Below are 22,082 nucleotides of genomic sequence, written 5' to 3'. Positions count from 1 at the left end.
GGAATAAACTCAACAGCTGCTCAAGACAAACATCTGCAACCATCTGCTGTGCTGTTGGGAAGTGAGTTTGACCAGGCCGACCCTTACAGGGCTTTGAAACCAAACCGGCTGGGAAATCCAGGGCATCCCGGGTCAGCCTGGCACCTCATCCTATGGGACAGACAACTTTTGCCCTGGTGGAAAAGCCTGTAGAAATCTCATTTTCACACTTCTGGCAACCGTAATTCCCTCAGAAAATGGCAACACAAAACCAACCGGTGTCTACGTGCAGCCACAACAGCCAGCAGCAAGCTGCAGTCTCTAAACCTTTTGGAGATCAAATTCAAAATCCTAAGAAAAAGATAAGGTTTGCTGTTCCATAGAAATAAACTCTTATTTCACAAAGAAGCCAGCAGAGGGCATGGAAAGACTGCAATGAAAGGCCTCTGCTCCTTGCCTGTCAGACACCAGCCAACATGCTCTGCAGTGCCCGGCCCTGTGCGCACCCCTGGGACCAGCAATGAGGCCTCAAGCAAGTTTTGGGGTCTTAAAAACCCTAAACTGATACCTGAAATACGAAGTCAGATGCCTATTTTGCAGCCTTTCCTTGTGTCATACCCAAAGGAGGTATAAAATCCCCCCCAAACCCTGTCCAAGGATGTATCGGGTAGTCTGAAACCCCAACGGAGATGCCAGAACCACAAAGGAGTCTGTGTGGCATCAAAGCTTCCTTCCACCTAAACACCACCTCACACTACAGGAAGCGGTCAAATCCAACTTTGCCAATCTGCCAATCCCAATTTGCCCATTACGGCAAGGACAGCTTCTCCTAGGAGGTGCCCCAAAAGCTCAAATATTGACACAAAACCACCTTGTTTGGGCTTCCTTCCCCCATTCCCGCAGGCGGAGGCTACAGAGAGGTTCGGTTGCGTGAGGACCAGGCCCGGCCTCGTGCCTCTCCCCGACCACCCCGTGTCCCCCCTGCCGAGCCTTTTTTTAAACAACAAAACTTTATAAACTTTTAAACCCAACTTTGTGGGCTATGATTGACTCCCTGCAGTGGGATGCTGTGGGGTTTCTAGAGGTGGGATGAGGAGAATTCACTTCAATGGGGACATGGAAAATGGCAACTTTTCTAACCTGCAAGTGAGGGCCTTAAACTGCCCCAAACCTAGTAAAAATGTCATCTTTCAGTTCATTTCTCCAATCTATGCTGTTTTCCCAAAAATAAACCTGAGCATGATTTTTTAGGATTTTTGAGGATGCTTGAAATATAAGCCCTACTCCAAAAATAAGCCCTAGTTATAGCTCATTAAAAAGTCAATTGAAATAGTGTCCAGGCAGCTATACATACAAAAAAAGTAAGCATCTTTTGGGGTAAAAATTAATATAAGACCCTGTCTTATTTTGGGGGAAACAGGGTATCTCTCAGAATAAGGAAGGCACTTACACTGCAGAGTTGTAGCTGTGTGAAAGGTGAAATCAATAACCCATCTCCCACTGACAATCTATTTTGACCTTTATTATTCTTTCAACTCTTCACAATGTTTCTATCTCCACTGTTTCAGAGGTTCCCAGAACAAACAAGAATTTGGGATAGGGTCTGAAAGGCAGAACAGGTTGAGAAGTGATTTGCTACCTTTCTACAGCTGCTCTCCTTCAATGCTACTGCAATGCTATTTCTTTTACAGCATTAAGACCAAGTCATATTGAGCTTTTACTTGCCTAATAACATCACTCAGCTCCTGCCCAAAGACATAAAAATTTTAAAAGGCAAGACTAGGAAAGCAAGAAACAAGGGCATTAATGGCAGGTGAGCACAGCTAAACAGCTTTGCGGTACTGCTAGGACCAATGCGCAGCTCTCCTGAACCCCACTCCAGCACCCTTTGTGCTACACCAGCCTCAGTCTCTTCTATCATCCCCTAACAGGTTCGGGCCGGGAGCCTCAGTGAGAACCGGTGCTTTTGTGGGACAACGTGTAGGTTGTTTTGAAGATGTTTGCTTGAGCTATTTCTGCTCCACGCTCCTAGCACATCTGCAAACTGCTGGAGCGCTCGCTTACAGTAGCTGAGCAAGCCAGGCCACACTGTCCTGGCGGCACCTTTTCCCTGCTTGTGGCTGAGCACCGCACTTGAAATGCAAATCCTTCCATAACGCAGAGCAGCCTGGAGTGGAGGCAGGAGGGTCAACAACTGTCCTGGGGAACAGGTGCCAGCAAAGAGCTGGATTTAGCCTTAAAATAATAAGAGGCTGGAGTTTGCTGCTACTGTCACGCTCAGGCTGAAGTTATTCCTCTTGCATGTTTATTTTTGGTAAAACATTTCCAAGTGTCACTCCCTAATGAGAGACAGGCAAGAAAATCCCTCAGGTATCTCAGGACACTTGTTACTGGAGCTGCTGGCGGACTCCCTGGGTCTGGTTCTATCCAAGAATATCCTTCCTTTAGCCTCACTCTTGACTGCTCTGGGTTTGATGCTGCCACCACGTCACGGGGTATTTCTAAATCCCTAGTTTCTGGGATGCAGAAGGTGTTTACAAACTAGGGTGGGCTCTGTGCTTTCCCTCCTATCCCGCTGCTGCTCCTGCCCGCAGCCGCAGACCTTCCGTCCGGAGCTTGTCCTGCTATCGCCACACTCCACGGAAACTCGGGGGAGGTTTCCTGTCTGGTTATCTCAAGCACCATATTTAAGTTTCTTGCTAATGTTTGTAAGCTGCAACAGCTGAGCTGGGGCTTACCACATCTCCTGTTCATGCAGCTGACCTGGGAAATCGCTCAGATTTTGGCCCAAGAGCTCTGTGATTAGGCTTGCAGCCGCTGCCCTCAGTCAGCAGAGATGGGAAAAGAGTGCCAATATTTTCCTCTGCTCCACTCAATCCTTTCGTGCCCCTGTTATCTTGCTTCTGCCCAGAATACTTTCAGCATGGTTCCTGTGAAGGGATGTCAAACCACAGCCCTCTCATTCAAGCTCCTCCTAAAAACACTTCTTCCAGACACCGCAAGAAGTGACTAACCACTATTCCCCCCACTTCACAAGTGCCTGGAATTACACAGCAAGCTATTTTTTTCGTATTACAAAAAATAGAGCAGAAAAACAAATCCAGGAATAACTAACAATGGCACTACCCGTTTTAGCTGGGAGTCAGAAGTTCAGATTTTTTTTTTACCCCAGCATTTCTAATCTTCTGCCAATTTTCAAACACTTCCCCTCCTGGCTCACAAGTTACGTTGACCCCTTTTCCAACAGAGAACAATGTCATCACCTCCGTAACATCTCTAGCCTCTCCAAAACCAAAAGCTAACAGCTGGGCTTCACACTGGGTTCTACCGTGGTTTGACCACGAACCTGTCCTGATTCCACACGCAGCACAGGGGCCGTGAGCCTGGCACAGCTGACACGACTGCTGCTGCTCACCGATCCCTGCTCCACACGCAGGACACACGGACAGGTGCTACAGCAACAGACTGTGAGGTAACAGGGAGTCTGTTGACTTCAGGAGGCCCTTTCTCATCCCACACGTTCAATTCCCTTGTCCATGGGATTTCTGAAGTTCCCTGGTGTTAAGCTGGACAACAGAGATTGATAATACCCAGAACCCAGTCCAAAATGCCATGTCCACTTGCATGTTTAAACAATTTTAAGAGCTTTGAAAGACTTGCTTGTAACAAACAGGAATGCACCGCCATAATTAGAGCCACCATCACTGCCCACCTTTCAATTAGGGCTGGGTAATTAAAATCCCAAAAGGCTCTTTTTGTGCGGAGACAGATGCAGGGCAGCTCTGACCAGACCCCCACTTGGCATGTGGTCGCACTGGGAAGGCATTTTGCTCACATTACACAGCGAGCCCCTTAGCAAGGCTTTCTTCTACAGGCTCAGCATCAAACTACTGTTGCCACACACCTTCTGACAGGTTTGGAGCAGGGGAAAGCTCATTTAGATCTGCCAGAGAAACCATCTGATGAGCAGCCTTTACAAGATATGGGCTTCCTATTTATTCTGTTCTTGCACTGTGTTCCAGGACAGCGACTGGTGTGCTATGTGCTGTGTTGTAACCAGCAGCACCAAATAAAAATTAACTACCACCACTCCTACTACTTTTTTAGGTTGTCTTAAAAACACAAGGGCCGTATTGCAATTGATGAAAGCTGCTTGTCCATGTTACGCTGCCAAACACCACATTTGTCAGAACTGCTCTTCTTACAAGTTTCTACTCCAAATGAACCAAATGCAGAGAGGACAAATATTAAAGGTAGTGCCTAGAAATACCTAAACTTCTGCTACAGCCCTCTTCTAGAGGCACTGATCTAGATAAATGGCCAAAGCGTCGTAGGTGGAGCAGCCCTGGAGGTTTACACTAATAGTTTGGGTATAAGCCAGTTAACTGATTCCACTGGGACTGATATAAAAGATGTGTCTACTGCTATAATTTGTATGACGGCTTACTTAACTGAAAAAGCCAATGAGGGATATATAAAAACGCTTTTCAATGCAAACCATCTTCATAAGAGTTATAACAGTACGGTCTTATTGAAAACATTATAGTAAAAGGTACTCATACCTTGCCGTTTTTGAGCCGTCCAGAGGAGACAATTCTAGAGATGTGCACTTGGAACGGACGGCACTCGTCATTACAGTTAAACTGTTCCTCTGTGTCCGTTATCTCTATGGAGCTTTGTTCTACAAAAGAAGTGGTTCCGCGTTTTTTAATACGGCCATCAGTCTGCGCTAAAACTTGTCCTTTAGCTGGTGCACATTTTAAAAACGTCACTACAGAAAAGTCAACATCAGCAACTGGAGAACAGCCCAGGTCTGCAGCATCCAGATTATTCAGGGTAAGACCTTGAGAGTGTGGTAGGTCCCTGTCCATGACCTGTGTCTTCTCCAGGGTACTGTCAGTGTCTTGAACCTCTTTAGTCAGGGTCGTCTGGGGAAGATGGATCAAAGCCTCAGACACTGCAAAAAAGTCACCATCTCCAGGTGGAGAACAGCCCAAGTCCACAATATCCACATTATTCACGGGAAGATCTTGAGAACATGGAACATCCCTTCCCATGACCTGTGTCTTCTCCAGGGTACTGCTGGAGTCCTGAAACACCAGCTCACCTCTAGACAGGTCTTGTAAAGGCAGCTCAGGATGTCTCAAGTCCTGCATATCCAGTTCTGTCTTTGCAAGCTCCTGAGACGCTGCTGAAGATGGATCCATGGCTTTAGCAATGACCAGAGCACAAGCCACGTCCTCAGTTTCCAGTTTAGTCAAGGTTGTCTGCGGAAGGTGGATCGGAGCCTCAGTCACTGCAGAAAAGTCACCATCAGCAGCTGGAGAACAGCCCAGGTCTGCAGCACCCACATTATCCACAAGAAGACCTTGAGAATGCGGCAGGTCCCTGCCCATGACCTGTGTCCTCTCCAGAGTACTGCCAGTGTCTTGAATCCCCAGCTCACCTCTAGACAAGTCTTGCAAAGGCAGCTCAGGACTTCTCAAGCCCTGCATATCCAGGTCTGCCTGTGCAAACTCCTGAGCCACGGCTGGAGATGGATCCATGTCTTTAGCAACCACTGGAGCACCAGCCAAACCCTCAGTATCAGGTTTAGTCAGCGATGTCTGGGGAGAGTGGATCAGAGCCTCAGTCACAGCAGAAATGTCACCATCTGCAGCGAGAGAATGGCCCAAGTCCACAATATCCACATTATTCACGGGAAGATCTTGAAAATGTGGCACGTCCTCGCCCATGACCTGTGTCTTCTCTGGAGTACTGCCCGAATTCTCAATACGTTTAGTCAGAGTTGTCTGTGGAAAGTCGATCAGATCCTCGGAGGTGTCTTTAGTATTTAGCTCAGTGAAAGAGTCATCTGCGAGCTCCAGCAGGTGGGAGACTGATGGTTCTGGCCTGAAGGGAGAAAGTGATGTTTCATTAAATCTACCATTCTCACCGGCCAGGGCAGAGGAACCAACGTCTTGTGACACTTCTGTGGCTTTGCAATGCTGCATGGCCTCCTTCCCCACCAAACTCTCAAAGCTCAGATTGTCCCATGTGCCTGAATCTGGGGACTGCAGACACGCTCCCACCGTGCAGAAGGCCTTTGCACTCTCATTCTCGATAACCAAGCCCTCTTTGTTGGGGGGAACGTCCTGCCTGCAGCTTCGGAAACTCCGCTGAGGCCTCTTCTCGTCGGGTGAAAATGCCCTTGAGGAGCCTCGCAGCCTCCGAGCTGCCTCAGCCATGCTGGTGAAGAACCGCACAACTCCCCCAAAGTGAGTGGCTTTGGTGGCACTGTTGGATTTTTTCCGCTGGCTGAGATTCTCCTCACACCTTGTATCCAAGTCAAAATAAGAAGCAGAACGATGGCTTATATTTTGTAAGTTCTGGAAACTGGTTTCAGCCCTTTGATCTGGAAGCTTTGAATTATCTTTGCTAGTTAATGAAATTCCTTTCAGATAGCTCCAGACATCAGAGCTTCTCCCTCTTCTGCTCTCCTGTGGGACAGTACACCTCTTTGGACTGTCCATTTCTGTAATTGCAGCACTCTTAAAGTTTTCAAAGTTCAAAGACTCGCTCTTTCTGGCTGCTGTTCTGTGGCAGTTATTATCATTATCTTCACTATGTAATCTGACACTAATATCCCTGAGACATTTACTTTCATTGGCATCAACTTCAGGAACACTGATATTCAGCTCTATGTCTTCAAAAGAAGAATCCAAATCCTCGATGTACCCCGCATACGAGTGGCGCGAGGGCCTCCGACTGTCGCACAGTTTCTTAACCCTGTAGACAGCCCTTTGCCCGCTGGCCTGCTGGTCCTCCTCAGGGTCACAAGCAACCTGGACACTGGATGCTCTCAAATCCGCATTCTTAGGCAGCCTGGAGGTTCTTCCCTTTTTTGACAGCCTTACCCTGTCCATGAAGGATGTTTTTTTTAATTCTGAGACCTCAGAGGTAACTCCCAGTAGGATCATGGACTGAGGCCTTCCTTTATTCGTAGCGAGTCCTTTCCTTCGTCTAACAAAATTCCAGATCCGGTTGCCCTTGGTCATCTTTTTATACCTGGGTGCTTCTTCCCGTTCGTTCGGGATCGCATCGCTGGAGGGGCAGTGCTCGGCACCACAGACCTCTGGCACATCAGTACTCCCTTCCTCCATGTTTGCTTGGAAAATCCTGTTGGCATATCCATTTGGAGCTGTCACGGGACCAGTATGCCGGCAGCCCTCTAGGACTTCCATCGCCCTGCCTCACAAGTTGGCATCAGGGGTCACAGATGCATTGTCTTCAGATTATTTTCTTCACGATACCTAAGGAAAAAAGAACAAAAGAATGCAATTAGGAGCATAATGGTTTTTTAGGAGACATGTTTGTTAAAGCATCACAGGTCAAATCTAATCCCAGTAGCAGTGGTAGCTTTGCCATCAAGTTCAGTGAGGCTGAAATTTTGTTCCCAAACCACATAAGTTTTAAAGCAATTAAACCTGATTTAAATGACAGAAAATTTAGTGACTGCAAATAAACTTCCTGCATTCATGAAGTTACCACAAAGTATACGCGGAATACCATAAATCCCATCTTCGTTTTGCAAACCGCTAGTACTCTGTGGCAGAGTACATGACAGAGAGGAAAAGAGGAAATTACAGCAAAGCGTCCCTGTGCATGTCACTGTCATCTTCACCAGCCCCACCTGCCAGGAACCAGCAACGTGGTCCCAATGAGTTTGGTCTCTTCAGGCAGCCATTCAAAGAAAAGTCAGGATGAGCCGCTTCCTGGAACCAATGCAATTCTGAAATACTGCAATATCAGAAAACTCACGGACTACCCAAGCCAGGTTTTTCCTACTGTAACTATGGCACCAGGAGGGGAATCCCTCGCTGGAACTGGAATGCTAAATGAAAGCTGTTTGGCCACCACTCAACACTACACAAAACACACGTGTTCCCCTCAAGTAAGTTCCACCCTAAGTGAACAGAATTAAAACTAAAAGTACCCCATACACAACAGCAATGAAAACCACTCCAAACTTTTTGTGTGAATACACTTAAACTCCTGCTCATATAGATCCTAAAGCTTCCCTTCCACTGGTGCACCGCAGCCCTGCCTCACTGCTACAGCTTCATACGGTGGTCTTGGGTTTGCTGTCTGCTTTTGCAACGTGCAGAATTTCAATCCAGGAACTAAACAGAGTTAAATTCCCTCAATTTCCAATCCTGCTCTCAGGAGGAAGAAGGAAGCAAGAGCAGGAACAAGAACGGGGGCAGCCCCAGAGACATGGTTTGATAATGGAAAAAACTCTGTTTTCCAGAGGCACTCACACTGCAGTGCTCTGACACGAAGGCATGAAGCTCATTCCTGCTCTCATCCATCTTGCTCTTACCGCTCTATGAACAATCCTCACATTTATTAAACAAAAAATTACGCTCACTATTTCTATTAAAACAAAGGTTATTAGAGCAGTGGCTACTGCCCTGGACACCTCATGGACAAGGAAAGGCTCACCCCTGCATTCAGTCAAATAAACCTCTTTTTCTACCTTACCACTACGTCCGTCTTCAACAAGTGATAAACCAAGAGACCTCCACAGATGGCAGGGGCACCAAGAAACCAGAGCACAGCCAAGCGAGGCCGAAAACCTTAACAGAAACAACTGCTATCCTGCTTTTTCATGAACAACTGTCATCTGGCTTTCGCTACAGCCATGATACAGGTGTTGTGCCAAGTATTTTTGGCTCCAACAGTACTTAGGGTAGCAAAAATGAAGTTTTGCTACTGTGGTGGGTTGACCGTGGCCAGATGTCCAACACCACCATGCTGTCACTCCCCCTTCCCAAACAGGACAAGGGAAAAAGATGAAAAAGTTAATGAGATGATATAAAGATATGGAGATCCCTTACCGATTAATGCCACAGGCAAAACAGACACAATTTGGGGAAAATTAATTTGATCTGTTGCCAATTAAAATTGATTTGGATAATGCAGCTGGTGAGGGGCTGGAGCACAAGTGTGATGGAGCGGCTGAGGGACCTGGGGAGTTCAGCTGGAGAACAGGAGCTGAGGGGAGACCTTCTGATCTCTGAACTGCCTGAAAGGAGCTTGGAGCCAGGGGGGTCGGGCTCTGCTCCCCAGGAACAAGCGCCAGGAGCAGAGGAAACGGCCTCAAGTTGCGCCAGGGGAGGCTGAGGTTGGATCTGGGGAACAATTTCTTCCCCAAAGGGCTGTGGGGCATTGGAACAGGCTGCCCAGGGCAGTGCTGGAGTCACCATCTCTGGAGGGGTTGAAAAGCCATCTAGATGAGGCTCTTTGGGACATGGTTTAGTGCCAGTGTTGGGTTATGGTTGGAACTGGTGACCTTAAGGGTCTCTTCCAACCAAAATGGGAAACAAAGATAAAACTAACACACCACCTTGCCCCCACTTACATCCTTTTTCTCAGGGCTGATGGCTCTACCTTCCCTGGGGGGCAACGGGAGGATGAGGAATTGTTAGAGGTATGGTCAGGACACACCAGCTCCTCTCTGACGCTCCCTCCTCCTCACGCTTTTCTCCCGCTCCTGCGTGGGGCCTCCACAGGCCATGATTCCTGTCAGGGAACATCCCCCTGCTCCAGCACCTCCTCCCCTCCATCTTCACTGACATCGGGGTTCACAGCTCTGTTTCTCATTGTTTTTCAATCCCCTCTCACTCCTCTCTTGTCCTTTCTTAACCACGTTTCCAGTGACGGGCCCTGCTCTGGGCTGTGGAGCTGCCGCTGTGGAACCAACCCTGCCCGGCACAGGGCAGCCCCGGCCTCTCCTCAACACCTCACCAGATACACCCCGTACAGTTACACAGCCTAACTGTACGGCAATTATTTTCTATGCACGCCGCCTCGTTGTGCTTTGGCCGTCTATTTACACAGCCTTTTATACTGGCCATGATGGAGACTTTCAAGAGAGCCTCCTTCCCCAGGCAAAGGCTGGTTTTGGCGTCTCGGTGCCGCCTGCCAACACTTGAGCCCTGTAGCACGAATTCACACAGGAGATGTGTGGCCCTGAGTCCATACGCAGACCACAGAAAGCTTTTGTTCCCGAAAAAACAAGGATTTAGCAGGACTGTTTCTCCATCTGGTGCTCAAGGAAGAGACCAGCTCCTCATCCCCTGGGCTGTCACTCCGCGTCTGCAAGTTATTCACAGACATCCCTGCTGCAATTTAAAGAGTAACACATTTGAAAGGATTTGAAAGAGTGAAAAAAAATCATTAAAAAAAGAGCATTTTTTGTAGTTTCAAGTTGTTTAGCCAACTGGCAGCAAAAGACAAACATCAGAAAAGGTCCTTATTATTTTTTATTTTCTCTTTCCAGTTGTATGTTTTATTGTTTTTGGCTGGGTAGATCCTGCATGAGGAAAGAGGATTCAAAGGGAACAGGCTGGTCTGCAAAGCCTTTGGACGGATGCGAGCACAGAGGAGAGAAAGGCTGTTTCTCATGTGTCGAGCAAAAGAGAGACTGTAAAAGCACACAGATCCTGCACAGCCCTCCCTGGTGAAACAGCACGACACAGAAATGTGGCTTTAAAATTAAAAAAAAAAAAATATATATATTTATTATATATATATATATAGGTATTTAACTTTTTAAAAGCAGCTTTAAAGGAGACACAAATTAGAGGCACCACCACAAAGCCAGACCTGAGCACAGATGAGCATCAGCTCCTGGTGGCTCCTCTCCACCTCCCTTCCCACCACAGCCTCACCTGAACCCCTCCTAATCTTGGAAACCACCTTCCCTGAGGGATAAAAGGAATAGCTAGCCACAGGCACGGTACTCAAAAGGCCTTTTGACCAGCTGCTAGCAAATTTTCAGTGAGAAAAGCATGTTGTTGTTGTCTAATTTGCACCAATTAAGCCTGCAAGGGCTACACACACTGAAATAACCAGATAACCTTGGCAGGAGCCAACTCGGAGGGCTCAACTCCATCAGTGCCCACGGTCACGGTGCTGCCACCTGAGCCAGTGCCAGGACTGGCGTTGCCTCCCCCCGAGCAAAGCTGCACCGAGGCAAATCCTCTGCATCTGAACACATTTCAATAAATTTCAGCCAGCTTCGCCCAGTCCTCCCCAATGGGGCGCCAAAATCTGCTATGCCCCGTCAACTGATGCAGTCACCAATAATCAGTGTCCGCCGATATGCAAACACACAAAGGCAGCACGCTTGTGCAAAACCTATGCTTTAAATAAGCCAAGCAGAAAAAAGCTGCCCTTGTCAACCAAACCATGCAGGCTCAATGGCATTAAGGCCCATAATGACAAAATAAAATTAGAGTATGGAGAAGAACACCCGCGAGAGTATCTGACGAACCATTTCTGAGGTGCAAAAGAAGGCGGTGAGGTAACGCAATTACCTTCCACCTCTTCCACTACCCTGTGAATCACCTCAAGCCCAAAGAAGACGGCTCAGCCAGCTGGCTGTGGTTGGGGCGTTTGGTCTACAAAACACACAAAATCTCACCTGGAAAGGAAAATGGTTTCATAAAACCACAGCTATCAATCAAACACTGAAAACTGCTTCAGCTTATGGGAGCTACATGGGTCCCTACCCTGTCCTCTGCACAAGACCCTGCTGCTCTTCTCATCACGCAAGTAGTAGTCCTTCGTCTGAAAAGTCACCTTCCTTTGCCAGCTCACAGAGCTGGACAAATAAATCAGGTTGCCACCAAATCCCAAGCAAACAGCACCAGGGGTGTTACACAAACATCTATATCTACAGCCATGATGCCCCACTCTGAATTCTTTCCATTTTTTTTTTTGCATTATCCAAATATTTAGGAAAGAAATAGGTACTTTGTATTTCATTCATGATTGCGTAACATTGCCTTGGCAACAAGGCTTTTCTTGCATGATACAGGTGGGAGTAATAGCAATTTTGCTGCTTTTAAGTGTGATTTAGCAGACGGATACAAGAACAGAAATCACACCAGGGGCCCAGGTAACACCCACTGAAGTTAACAGTTCTCATAGACATTGAGTGAAGCCAACGCAGTCAGGGCTGTCACAAGTCACTGTTCGGGGACTGACACTTCTTTTGGGCAATCTTGTTCTTCTGTGCTGACCCTTAGCAAATGTTCAGGAATTATCCACAACCATAGCAAAATAAGGGTTCTTATGTACCTACCAAGGGCAACAGGGCAGCAAGCCCAGCGAGCAAGGAAGCACCAATCAGGAAAGGTCTAATCCAGGCTGAGCTGAGCTTTCTCAAGAGACCCCAATGATGGAAAGAAACTGCTGTTTGCAGGGCTGGCAGCACACAATGCCTGAAATCCACTGCAGATCACTGCAGGTTTGGGCAACTAGCAGAAGGTTGGTGGGGTTTTTTTTTAAATAATTAGTGCTGTAAAGCTGCCCCCTACCTAGAAAAAAATCATCAAAAATGTCAGACAGTTGAGACCTCTGTCAGAAAAGAGGGACTGCAATGGGGTTTCGGGCTTGAATATTTTGGAAGGGCTCTTCCAGCCATGAGAACGTTAAAACACCTGTTTATTGATCAGCTGCTGTACATCACAACACTGACATACTGACTTGGGAGCTGCCATAAGCATTTCCTCACATGTTCCAATACTTGATCCCTGTTTTGCTGCACAATAAACTCCAAGAATTGTTAATGACTGTTCTCAACTTTTCCTGTTTGCTGTGTTGTCTATCACTTTGTTTTGCTTGGCCTAGGAGTGCTAGGATAAAAGCACGGGCCTTGAACCTAAGCTAGTATTTGGGTCCTACCTTGCTGCTGTCCCAGTATTCTGAGAACCATCTCATGGAGAAAATCAGCAATTAGTCCCTTTTCTCCTGAGACACATTTTGTAGTGAGAGGAAAGAATGGTACCTACCCCTTCCTCTGTTCTAGGACAGGTCTTTATAGCCTCTCAGCTCCTTGCATATTCTTGTGCAATCAGACTGTTCATACCAGTACACGTTATGAGCCAAATTTTGACTATTGTTCCTAAGGTTAAACTACTGGGAACACGCTCCATGGCAATTGGTCTCTGGGTAGCAGGGTGTACATCCCAATAGATGCACTCAATGAGACAATATTTGTGGCTCCATCGGTCAACCAAAGGAAAGTCAGGCATCCCTAGGCGCTATGAGATTCTGGAGAATGCAAATTCCATGCTACAGTCAACTTGCAAATCCCCTCTATCAAGTGACCCGAAAGGAGAACTGCTTTGACTGGGGTCTCGCGGAGCTGCAAGCCTCTGAAGAGATCAAAGAGGACACTGGTGGTGCAGTAGCCCCAGGGCCAGCCCGGCCAGGATCCCATGTGAGAAACGTGCCCTCCGCCGCAGAGCAGAAAGCACCTGCAGAGACCCCAGGTTGACCTCTGGGGTTTTGGAGCTGGGGTACAGAGGGTCTGGGGCTCACTACACCCCAACTGCAAAGGAGATAACAACAGTACACAAGGGGGTTCAAGCCATGTCAGAAATAGTTGTTATAAAAGCCCAGCTCCTCTTGGCACAGCAAGTACCTGTGCTGTGCTGGATGGTCCAAGGACAGGATCTGCTCTTGGTGCAGAGCAGTGACTCGGGACCCTCCTCCCAGGCTCTCCATCCTCTCCTCACCCATCAGCAGCACTAAATTTGCTTTGAAATCTATTGGCTGCCTCCAGCATCGCACAGTGCCACCGATTTGAGCTAAAGGCCTGGGGCTGGTGCAGCAAAGGCGCCGGCAGCCTTGGAAGGCAGCAGCCAGAGCTGGAATGCACCGAGGGCCCCTGGGGACACGATCTTCCACTCGGCTCTTCCTCTGTGGGACACAAAACAACAAACAAGAAGGAGCCTTTGGCCATTGTTTTTCTGGGAAGGGGGGTGACGGAGCGAGGGCACACGGCGCAGCCTGCCAGAAGGCATGGCTGAGCTAAGGAAGTCCTGCCTGGGCTTCGGTGTATCCGCTCCTCTCCAGGAGGGGCAGGGGGAGGCAGGAAGGAGAGAAAATAGAGAACAAATGATCATATAACCCTTGAGAGAAACCTGTCTGCCTTTGCAGAGCGTATTTAGCCCAAGCATGCAGCGCCTCTCGCTATACAAAAGAAAAAGAGGAAAGAAAACCCCGCCAGTTCTTCCGCTACCATGTTCTACCACCAAAAAAATGGGAGGAAACAGATGTTAAACTCTCCAGCGTCAGGAAATTATCTCTTTCATGAGGGTACAGTTACTTCAGTGTATTTAGGTCAAATAAATAGGGAGAGAATTGTGACTTCACCCCCTTTCTGTTTATGCCTCTGCAGACGTTTCAGCCTCTCCTGGTGCCGCTCCAAAGGACGAACCCCAAAGCCACATTCGCATTTCACAGCGCGCTCCCAGGTGATGCAGGCAGGTCCCAAGCCCCTGTCGCCCTGGGAGATCCCCAGCTCACAGCCACCCACACCACAAACTGCTGCAGCCCCCACGAAAATTCAGCATCTCTTCTTTACAAGACAAGGACGGTTTTCTGCTGGGCTTTGACCGGGCACAGCAGTACCACAGCTTGCATGTTAATTTTTTTAAATGGAGGTGGAAGGAGCGCGAAGACTCGGGTGAAACATCTGCAAAAGGGATCTCCAGGCCATTAGCAAGCGCAGTTACGGTTTTCCGGCGCTGGGCTCCCCGAGGAGTGCTGAGCAACTGCCCATAGGAAGCAACCATAGAATTTAAGCAGCATTTTTACGTGCTCTGCAAAATACGTTGCACAGGAAGTTAAACCCCCTCATTAGGAGGCAGACAGGAGAGCGCTTTGAATCCCTTTCCAGTCGGCAGCGGACAGACTTTACTGACACACAGAGTCTTCGGTGGCAGAAAGGAATCTGCAGCAATGGTCTCACTCCATCACCGAGGACGACCCACCAGACAAGTGAACACCAGGCCAACATGCCGCTTTCCCTAGGGCGGCGCGCATCTGCCCCCCATGGTTTTCACTGGTTTAAGCCAAAGCTTTTACAGTACTAGATCTGCATTTGTGTTTCTGTTAATTCAATACTCACCGGGCAGACGATGGATGCACAGACAGCTCCATCCCTGTATTCATAAGGACGGAACTCAAAACTTTGAGTAAATCAGTTCACTCATGTATAATTTAAACATTACTTCCTTCCCATTTCGGGGAGCTTTAGAGTTTGTGCAATGGTTAAACACAATGAAATTAGAGCAGGAGACTCATTTTGCTTGCGGCCAAGGGACGGACAGAGTTGCTCAACTGAATCTCTCAGATAAACTGGACTTGTCCTGGTCCTGCCCAGGAGGGACCAGCTCACCGCAAACGTGAATGGCTCCAGGCTTGGGGCTTGGTGGGCCCAATGGAAAGGTGGGAGGGTGCAGAGAAGTGCCAGGCAGCTCAGCAGGGTACCAGCACCTGGCTCTGCACCATGTTGAGCCCTAAAACCTCCCACCAAGCCAGCAACAGCTTTATACCTGCAGTGCCTGCACAGAAAAGGGGAGAGAGCCATCATCTAACTCCTCCTGCAAAGCCAAGCAGGAGAAACTACACAAGAAAACACAGTGGTATAAAAGCCCTTGTTGACTGGAATCAAGAGATAAAGATGCAACAGATTAGGCCCTACTGAAGCTGAATTTCAGAGCAAGGCTCTGCACAGAGCCCAGAAGCCTTTGCCATTGTACCTGTTGCTAGATGTTTCTCCAGACTCACACAGGCGAGCCATGAATTGCAGATGAGAATACACCCTTTGCCATTTACCCAGCCTTCTTTGTGGTAGCATTATCCCTTGCACACTGCTTCACTTTTTCATAAGCGCTTTTTTGCAATTCTAAATTCTTTTGTTACATAGAAAATAAAACTAAGGTGACTACCAAACAGATCCAAAAGGATACTTTTGCTATTGACATCCAGGATGCACAGGGACACCCAAAAATGAGGAAGCTTGAAAACGTACTCATCTTCCAGAACAAGGTTATGTTTTGATGCACAATAGCTGTTTCCCTGGTATTTGGCACCAACCGTCGCCATTATAATATAAAAATATCTGCCGTTACCTGCAGATAAAGCTGTTCAGTAGACAGTTGAAAGTAGTTAATGACGTATAAGAACATTTAATTACTACCTAGTGGCAGACGTAGGTATTCTAATCCCACAGGGACGAGCTAAAACGCAACAGTCCAGGCAGGTTCAGGGGTCTACACCCATACACACCCCATTAACGTCAGCGGAATAACATCACGCCTCTGGCTGCCATCCTTGGTGAGGATGCTGGGAGGCAACGACTGTGATGCTTGTGACACTACTTTGCACTCCCAATTAGCCAATTTAGTAGAGATGCCTCAGGAACTTGACAGCTACAGCATTTCTCTGCAATGAACCCCTTAAAAAATCCTTTCCTTCTCCAAAAATCCAGAAGTAAAAGAGCATGGCTGCCTGCAGTCTGACCATGAGGACAGATCAGTGGCCAGCATTTCATTGTTTATATCTTGAGACAAAGATAGTGCCTAAATAATTGTCTATTGTATCCCAGAGACAGCACAGGAAAGCTCTTCCCCTAGCTGGGAGCCTACAGGTCACACATGCTTCTGCCATAACATTTGCTATAAATAGCCTTCAGTTGAGCAAAGGTTTGCGCTGGTTACAAAGCAGAGCAAGGCAGGCACTGTGCTCCTATCGGTTTCAGCCATTAGTTCTCCCCAGAGAGCGCATATCCTACCCTATTGTTCCTGCTCAAATGTTTGAAAGAATTATTTTTTCCTTGCTTCTTTTGTTTGAGGAGTTTATTTATATTTCCTCTTTGACATGCAATTACTACTAGAAAAAAATAAGTGCCATCTTACAAAGCAGCCAATATTGAAATGAAGTGTGGAGGGCCACGTTCGTTGCCGTAGTTGCAGACCTTGCAATCTGCATTAATGTATGTTCAGCGCATTCAGCTCGGGGTCAGAAACAAAGAGCCGAGTGCCAACCACAGCCCCGAATTCACATGCAAGCGCTGGGAGCACACGCGGCAACCGGTTCTGCTCAAACATTTCCAAGAATTATTTTAGCATATTACTCAGCAATTCCCTTACATGGCCCCGGCGATGTCAAAGGGCATCCCACATGAACTTAACTGCCTCCCTCTAACCCCTATGTCCACCTCTAGAGAGATACCAAGCGACCTGTTCTTTTTAGGCATCTCTGTGGGTGGGATGTCCCCTGCACTTCATTTCCCCCCATGCCCTTTTTCCTTATAGCAGTTTGAACAGGCACCATCACTTCTTTCAGGTTCCTCCACCAAACGAGCCAAACCAATCGCCGTGGCAAAGTGAACAATTGCTTTAGGAGTCTTCTGCACCACTTTTGACTAAAATCAACCCACTGTCTGGGTAGTTGGAGGTTTGCTGTTCCAAGGAGGCCTATGACACCAGCTGTGCATTCAGCCAGTGCTGCATTTGGGAATATCCAACTGCGAGAATCAGGTGGCCTTGCACAAAATGGCATTTAGACATGTGAAAAACATCATGTTCTGTTTCTAGAGAAGCAGTATGACTGCTCGGTGCCCGACCTGCTCTCTGTCTGGGGCTTTTCACCCCAGAGAGGCACGGAGCTTTGAGGGGTCTGACACCTGCCTGCACCTTACATCTCCTCCACAGGGCAGGCGTATCACCAAACCCAGGCATGCCCAGAACCCTCGGAAGCCACAAGGTGCCTCCCAGACACACAGACACCCTTTTCTTGCCTTCCCCCTCAACAGCAACAACAAAAAATAATCCTTATTTGCATCCAGAGCCATTAACACGCTGTGGTCCAGAATGGCGCACACAGGGGATGCTTTACAAGAACTACAGGTGGGTGGGTGATGCTTGGAGCCCAGTTTTGGTGGCGATGCTGCCACTCCTGTAGGTGTTACCCAGCCAGAGCTCATCCTCACATGCTCCTCTTACAACCCAAGACTTCAAAACCTCAGTTTGCCGATGCAGGCCTGCCCTGCTGACCCGATACAGATAGCAAAGCAAACAAGCAGCTTTCAAGCAGGCACCAGCAGCACATCCCCGTCTGGCCCGCTGCACAGTCCCACCAGCGCGGCTTTGCCCGGCAAAAAGGGGCTGTCGGCTCGCATTCCTCACGCACCAGGGCCCCGCTCCACTCAGCCACGCTCCGCTGGGCGCCAGCAGCAGCAGTCAGCTCTGACCACAGCGAAGGAACATCGCATTCAATTAGCATCATTACTGATGAGCTTTTTCATCTTTTGGCTGTGCCCCCACCAAGCACCGCAGCCACCGGGACGGGGCTGTACATGCACAGGTGGCCACACGGTTGTGTCCCCTCTGTTGTCCCCAAGGATGCACTTATCCGTTTTTTAGGGATAAAACCCAGCTAAGCAGGAGCAGCTACAGGATCCCTTTATCACCATTTATGGAACAAAGCCAGAATAATTTCTACAAGGAGCTGAAGACTTTGTCCTAAGTATTAGGCATCTTTTTATTTCACCGTTTTCTATATTCTGTTACATCTCTTGAATATCTCCTTTACAACAATAAGTGGATTTATTACTACAGGTGGCAATGGACTAAACAAAAACCATAAGCAGGAAAGGACAGGGCCAGTCACCCTGACAGTGCCCCTTGCACCTCCTCTGAAGGTGCATCTCCCCATGCCCATGGATGAGCCCAGCGCAGTTACATCTTTAAAAGCACAAGCAGTTTGAGGACACACGCAGGCAACATCGAGTGTCTGCAGGAAATTACATGGCATGGATATAACAAACACTATCATGCAAAGAAAGCAAGCCTGGCATCAGACAGCAAATACTGCAGCACACCTGGGAAAAGCAAAGCATACACATTTCATAGAATGTCCTGAGTTGGAAGCAACCCACAAGGATCACCCAGTCCAACTGCTGTCCACGCATACAACAACCCCAAAATTCACACCATAAAACATTTCTGCAAGGATTTGCACCCCGTTGGAGGCACAGGAGCAGCCCACAGCGAGTCGAGGTGTGCTAACTAGCTTGTGTTTTCTCCGTGATCCGGTCCAAACCCTGCTGAGCTGGTGCAAGAGCTGCAGAGCCTCCCACGCTGGCACTCGACCTGCCCGCACAGGCAGGGCGGCCTGGCCCCAGCTCACCGGCACCGCCAGCCTTCGCAACATCTGCTGAGTTTTCTGGATCTTACTCCAGCTTCGTGTCTTTTATTTGGCTGGCACTAGCGCTCAGCGCCGAGGCAAAATCACCTTGGCTTACAGGCCGCATGCTGGATCTTTGCTACGTGCAGACGTTTCCTTCCTGTAGTAAAATGAACAGGCTCTCCCATATATAGGTTATATCACTCCCTTGAAGTAAAAATTCTTTAAGGAGCTAATCCTTCCTGTCCATTCCACTTAAGAAGCATTAAAAGAGCACTCTGAATTGTGGTCATACCCAACGGTTTGGCACACAGGCTGCAAAATGCCTGAGGACGTCAGGATGAAGATGGTAAATATTTTGACAGGTTACTGGTCCCAGTAACAGCACCTTCCCACAAAAGCTATGATTCACCATTCACATCAGCAGCATGGAAAAAGTGACCCCTTCTTCCTTCAGCAGAGACAAAAGAACTGCTTAAGAAAAAGTGTTTAAGAATATGGAGTTGTCCAGCAGAAAATCCGAGTAAAACTTAATTCCCACAGAAGCCAGAGGGATTGTCTGCTGACTTTAATCACTCCTGGACTTTAATCACTCCTGGACTTTTTCTTGTGTGTCTTCAAACACGTGTTCCCCCTTCCCCACAGCAGTGTGCAAACGAGAGCGACAGCCCCGCGGAGGGCAGGGAAGCCAGCGCTGGCACCGGCCGAGCAGCCGCTATTTCACAACTACTCACAGCAAGAAAATCAAGAAACCCGATGCAGCCAACATGCCAAATATAATCTCCCCAAAAGATGCAGCAATTGGGCAGGCTACTCCCAACACCCGGGCAGGAGGATGCTTCGGTCCTGACAGCATCGGCTGAGGGCGTGGATGCAGAAACACACGTCAGGCAGCGACAGCTCTGCCCCACGGCCCTCTGTGGGTGATGAAAATACATCCAGGGAAGTCAGGAATAAGGCAGGGAGGGAAGCACCCATGTATCCAATTAAACCCAGTCTTTTTGATCCTCATGTCAAAGGCAGACACCCACAGTCGGTTTGTTTTCAAACCCAAAAGAAGAGTGCACTGAGCCTTCCTCCCCAGCAGCACCTCCTCATCCCACCTCTTGGAAGGTGGACTCTGACTTCCCCAGCTGCATGGGTGCAGCAGTGAGAAGGCACAAAGGAAGAGATAAATCAATTAAGCATCTAATTTGGGAGCTGGGTTATATGCTGAATATGAATTTTTGACCCATCGCCGCAGCAATGCAGCTCCGTTGCCTCCAAGTCAAATCTGGCTGTCATTTACCCAGCTCAAAACATGATCTCCCCATACCCTCACAGCTGGAAATTGCAATTTAAGTCGCATGAGGCTAAACCCCAGCTTGTGATCACCAGCAGAAAGAAACAGCAGAGTAACACGGGGCTCTGAAGGGTACTTCACCACACTCTTTGCAGAAGATCTTGCCCTACCCAGCTTGCTACTTCTCTAGAAACCCTCCTGCATGCTCAGGAGATGCTCACAGACACCCCAAGCCCAGCTCCTACACAGCCACGGCCCGGCTGCACCTTCAGCACAAAAATCACATCTTCCACTTACATGCTCAAACATGCATTTAGGTGCCTAACCTAAACTTGAATTAAGGATCTCAATATTCATTCTTGTGACGTATTTACCCTCATGCAGCAGAGGGTGTATAAAGAACCAGGGAGATGCAGCACAAAGGGGGTTTTCCAACACCACCGTTCAGACAGACCTGGTCTCCAAAGACAACTTTATACCTAAATCTGTGGTTCCTTTCTGCTCCCAAGAAAAGTTGCACCCCCTTTCATGAGTGTGTTTGAAGGAATATGGGCAATGCTTTTGCTTTTCTCAGCACTGCAATAGGGTCTGTGTTCCCTGGCACTGCACAGATCCAAGGAATTGTCCTATAGCACCCTGCAGCAAAGCACTTCACCAAAAACAACTTGTTTTCTCAACTCTGTCGTCTTAAACATGTCCATGCTATTGCTGTAAATAAAGGCGAAACCTTCCAAGAATCAAAACAAGGTGCCTGGAAGGATTCTAGAGTAATTATCACTCAAAGTTCAAGCCTGAAACCATAGGAATAGACTCCCTGTATTTATTATAGACAGTTTACATGGCATTGCCCTTTATGGGTACAAAACCCACTGATTACAATCAGAGGAGCGTTGAGTACAAACATGCCAGCCTGGATCACGCGAGGCTTCCATATAACCCACTGCTTACTCCTATGCTCTGGACAAGGGCAAATGCTTCAGGGAAAGGAGGCAAGAACTTAATTAATGAGCAATTATGGAATAACCTGTGCCTTGGAGAAAATTGCTTCCAGCTGTGTCAAACACGGGTTGGCTTATGGCTTGAAATGTATTTATTTACTTCCCTTTTATACAAATATTTTTACCTAATGCAACTCATTATGTTCATAAAAGTTTATTAAAATGTTTGGCTTTAACTTATTACAGCAAGAAGTTGTGGGGACTAATTAGAGACCAGAGGGAGGCCAGAAAGGCAATGCCTGCCCTTGGGGGTTATCACAGGCACTGCTGTAATATCCCAGAGACAGAACACATCAACCGTGGAAGAGTCAGAAGCACAGAACTGGCCACTGCTCCAGCAGATCCCTTCTGCAGGATCCCCGTCTGCAAGCGCCAACTTACTTTACGCGGTTCACAACATCAGACCGGGGCAGAAGGTCCTGCTGAGTCACCTGAAGAATTCAGCTCTTTTCCTACTTCCAAATCAACCTGCAAGCCCAGATGTTTGCTCATTTACATCAGGCTTCCGTGGTCCCTTTCCTCTCGCCTCCCCGACGTGCTGCCGGCAGCGTGAGGCGCTCAGCGGGATCCCAGCATCGCTCACGGCAAAAGGTGCAGCTGGGCCAGCGAGCGACACAGAGCAGGACACCGGTAACATCGTCGCACGCTGTAATTACACAACAAAGCTGTCCTGCTGCCGAGCGCTCCTTACACAAGCCCCAAGCACGGGGCGGTTTGCAGCACCATCTTTTTGCTCATATCCACCCAAACCGTGCCCTCCGGAGAAGCGCCGGCCCGCAGTGCCACGGGGC

At 48.2% G+C, this 22,082-nt stretch overlaps 1 protein-coding gene across 3 annotated transcripts in view; it reads right to left on the bottom strand.

Moving 5' to 3' along the window:
- The window catches only part of ARHGEF9 (Cdc42 guanine nucleotide exchange factor 9), a 210,163-nt gene that overhangs the window by 179,560 nt on the left and 8,521 nt on the right, over nt 1–22,082 (bottom strand). For all 3 annotated transcript variants that reach the window (XR_011740834.1, XM_065846654.2, XM_065846652.2), the window contains exon 2: nt 4,542–7,271. Coding sequence is in view for 2 of the 3 variants with exons in the window: in XM_065846654.2 (XP_065702726.1) it covers nt 4,542–7,202 (2,661 nt within the window). In the remaining variant the exon portion in view is untranslated. The remainder of the gene's footprint in view (nt 1–4,541; nt 7,272–22,082) is intronic.

The sequence above is a fragment of the Patagioenas fasciata genome, chromosome 11, assembly GCF_037038585.1.
Source record: "Patagioenas fasciata isolate bPatFas1 chromosome 11, bPatFas1.hap1, whole genome shotgun sequence".
Lineage (NCBI taxonomy): Eukaryota > Metazoa > Chordata > Aves > Columbiformes > Columbidae > Patagioenas > Patagioenas fasciata.
The sequence above is the reverse complement of the archived record's forward strand: the minus strand, read 5'-3'. Positions and strand labels throughout refer to the sequence as shown.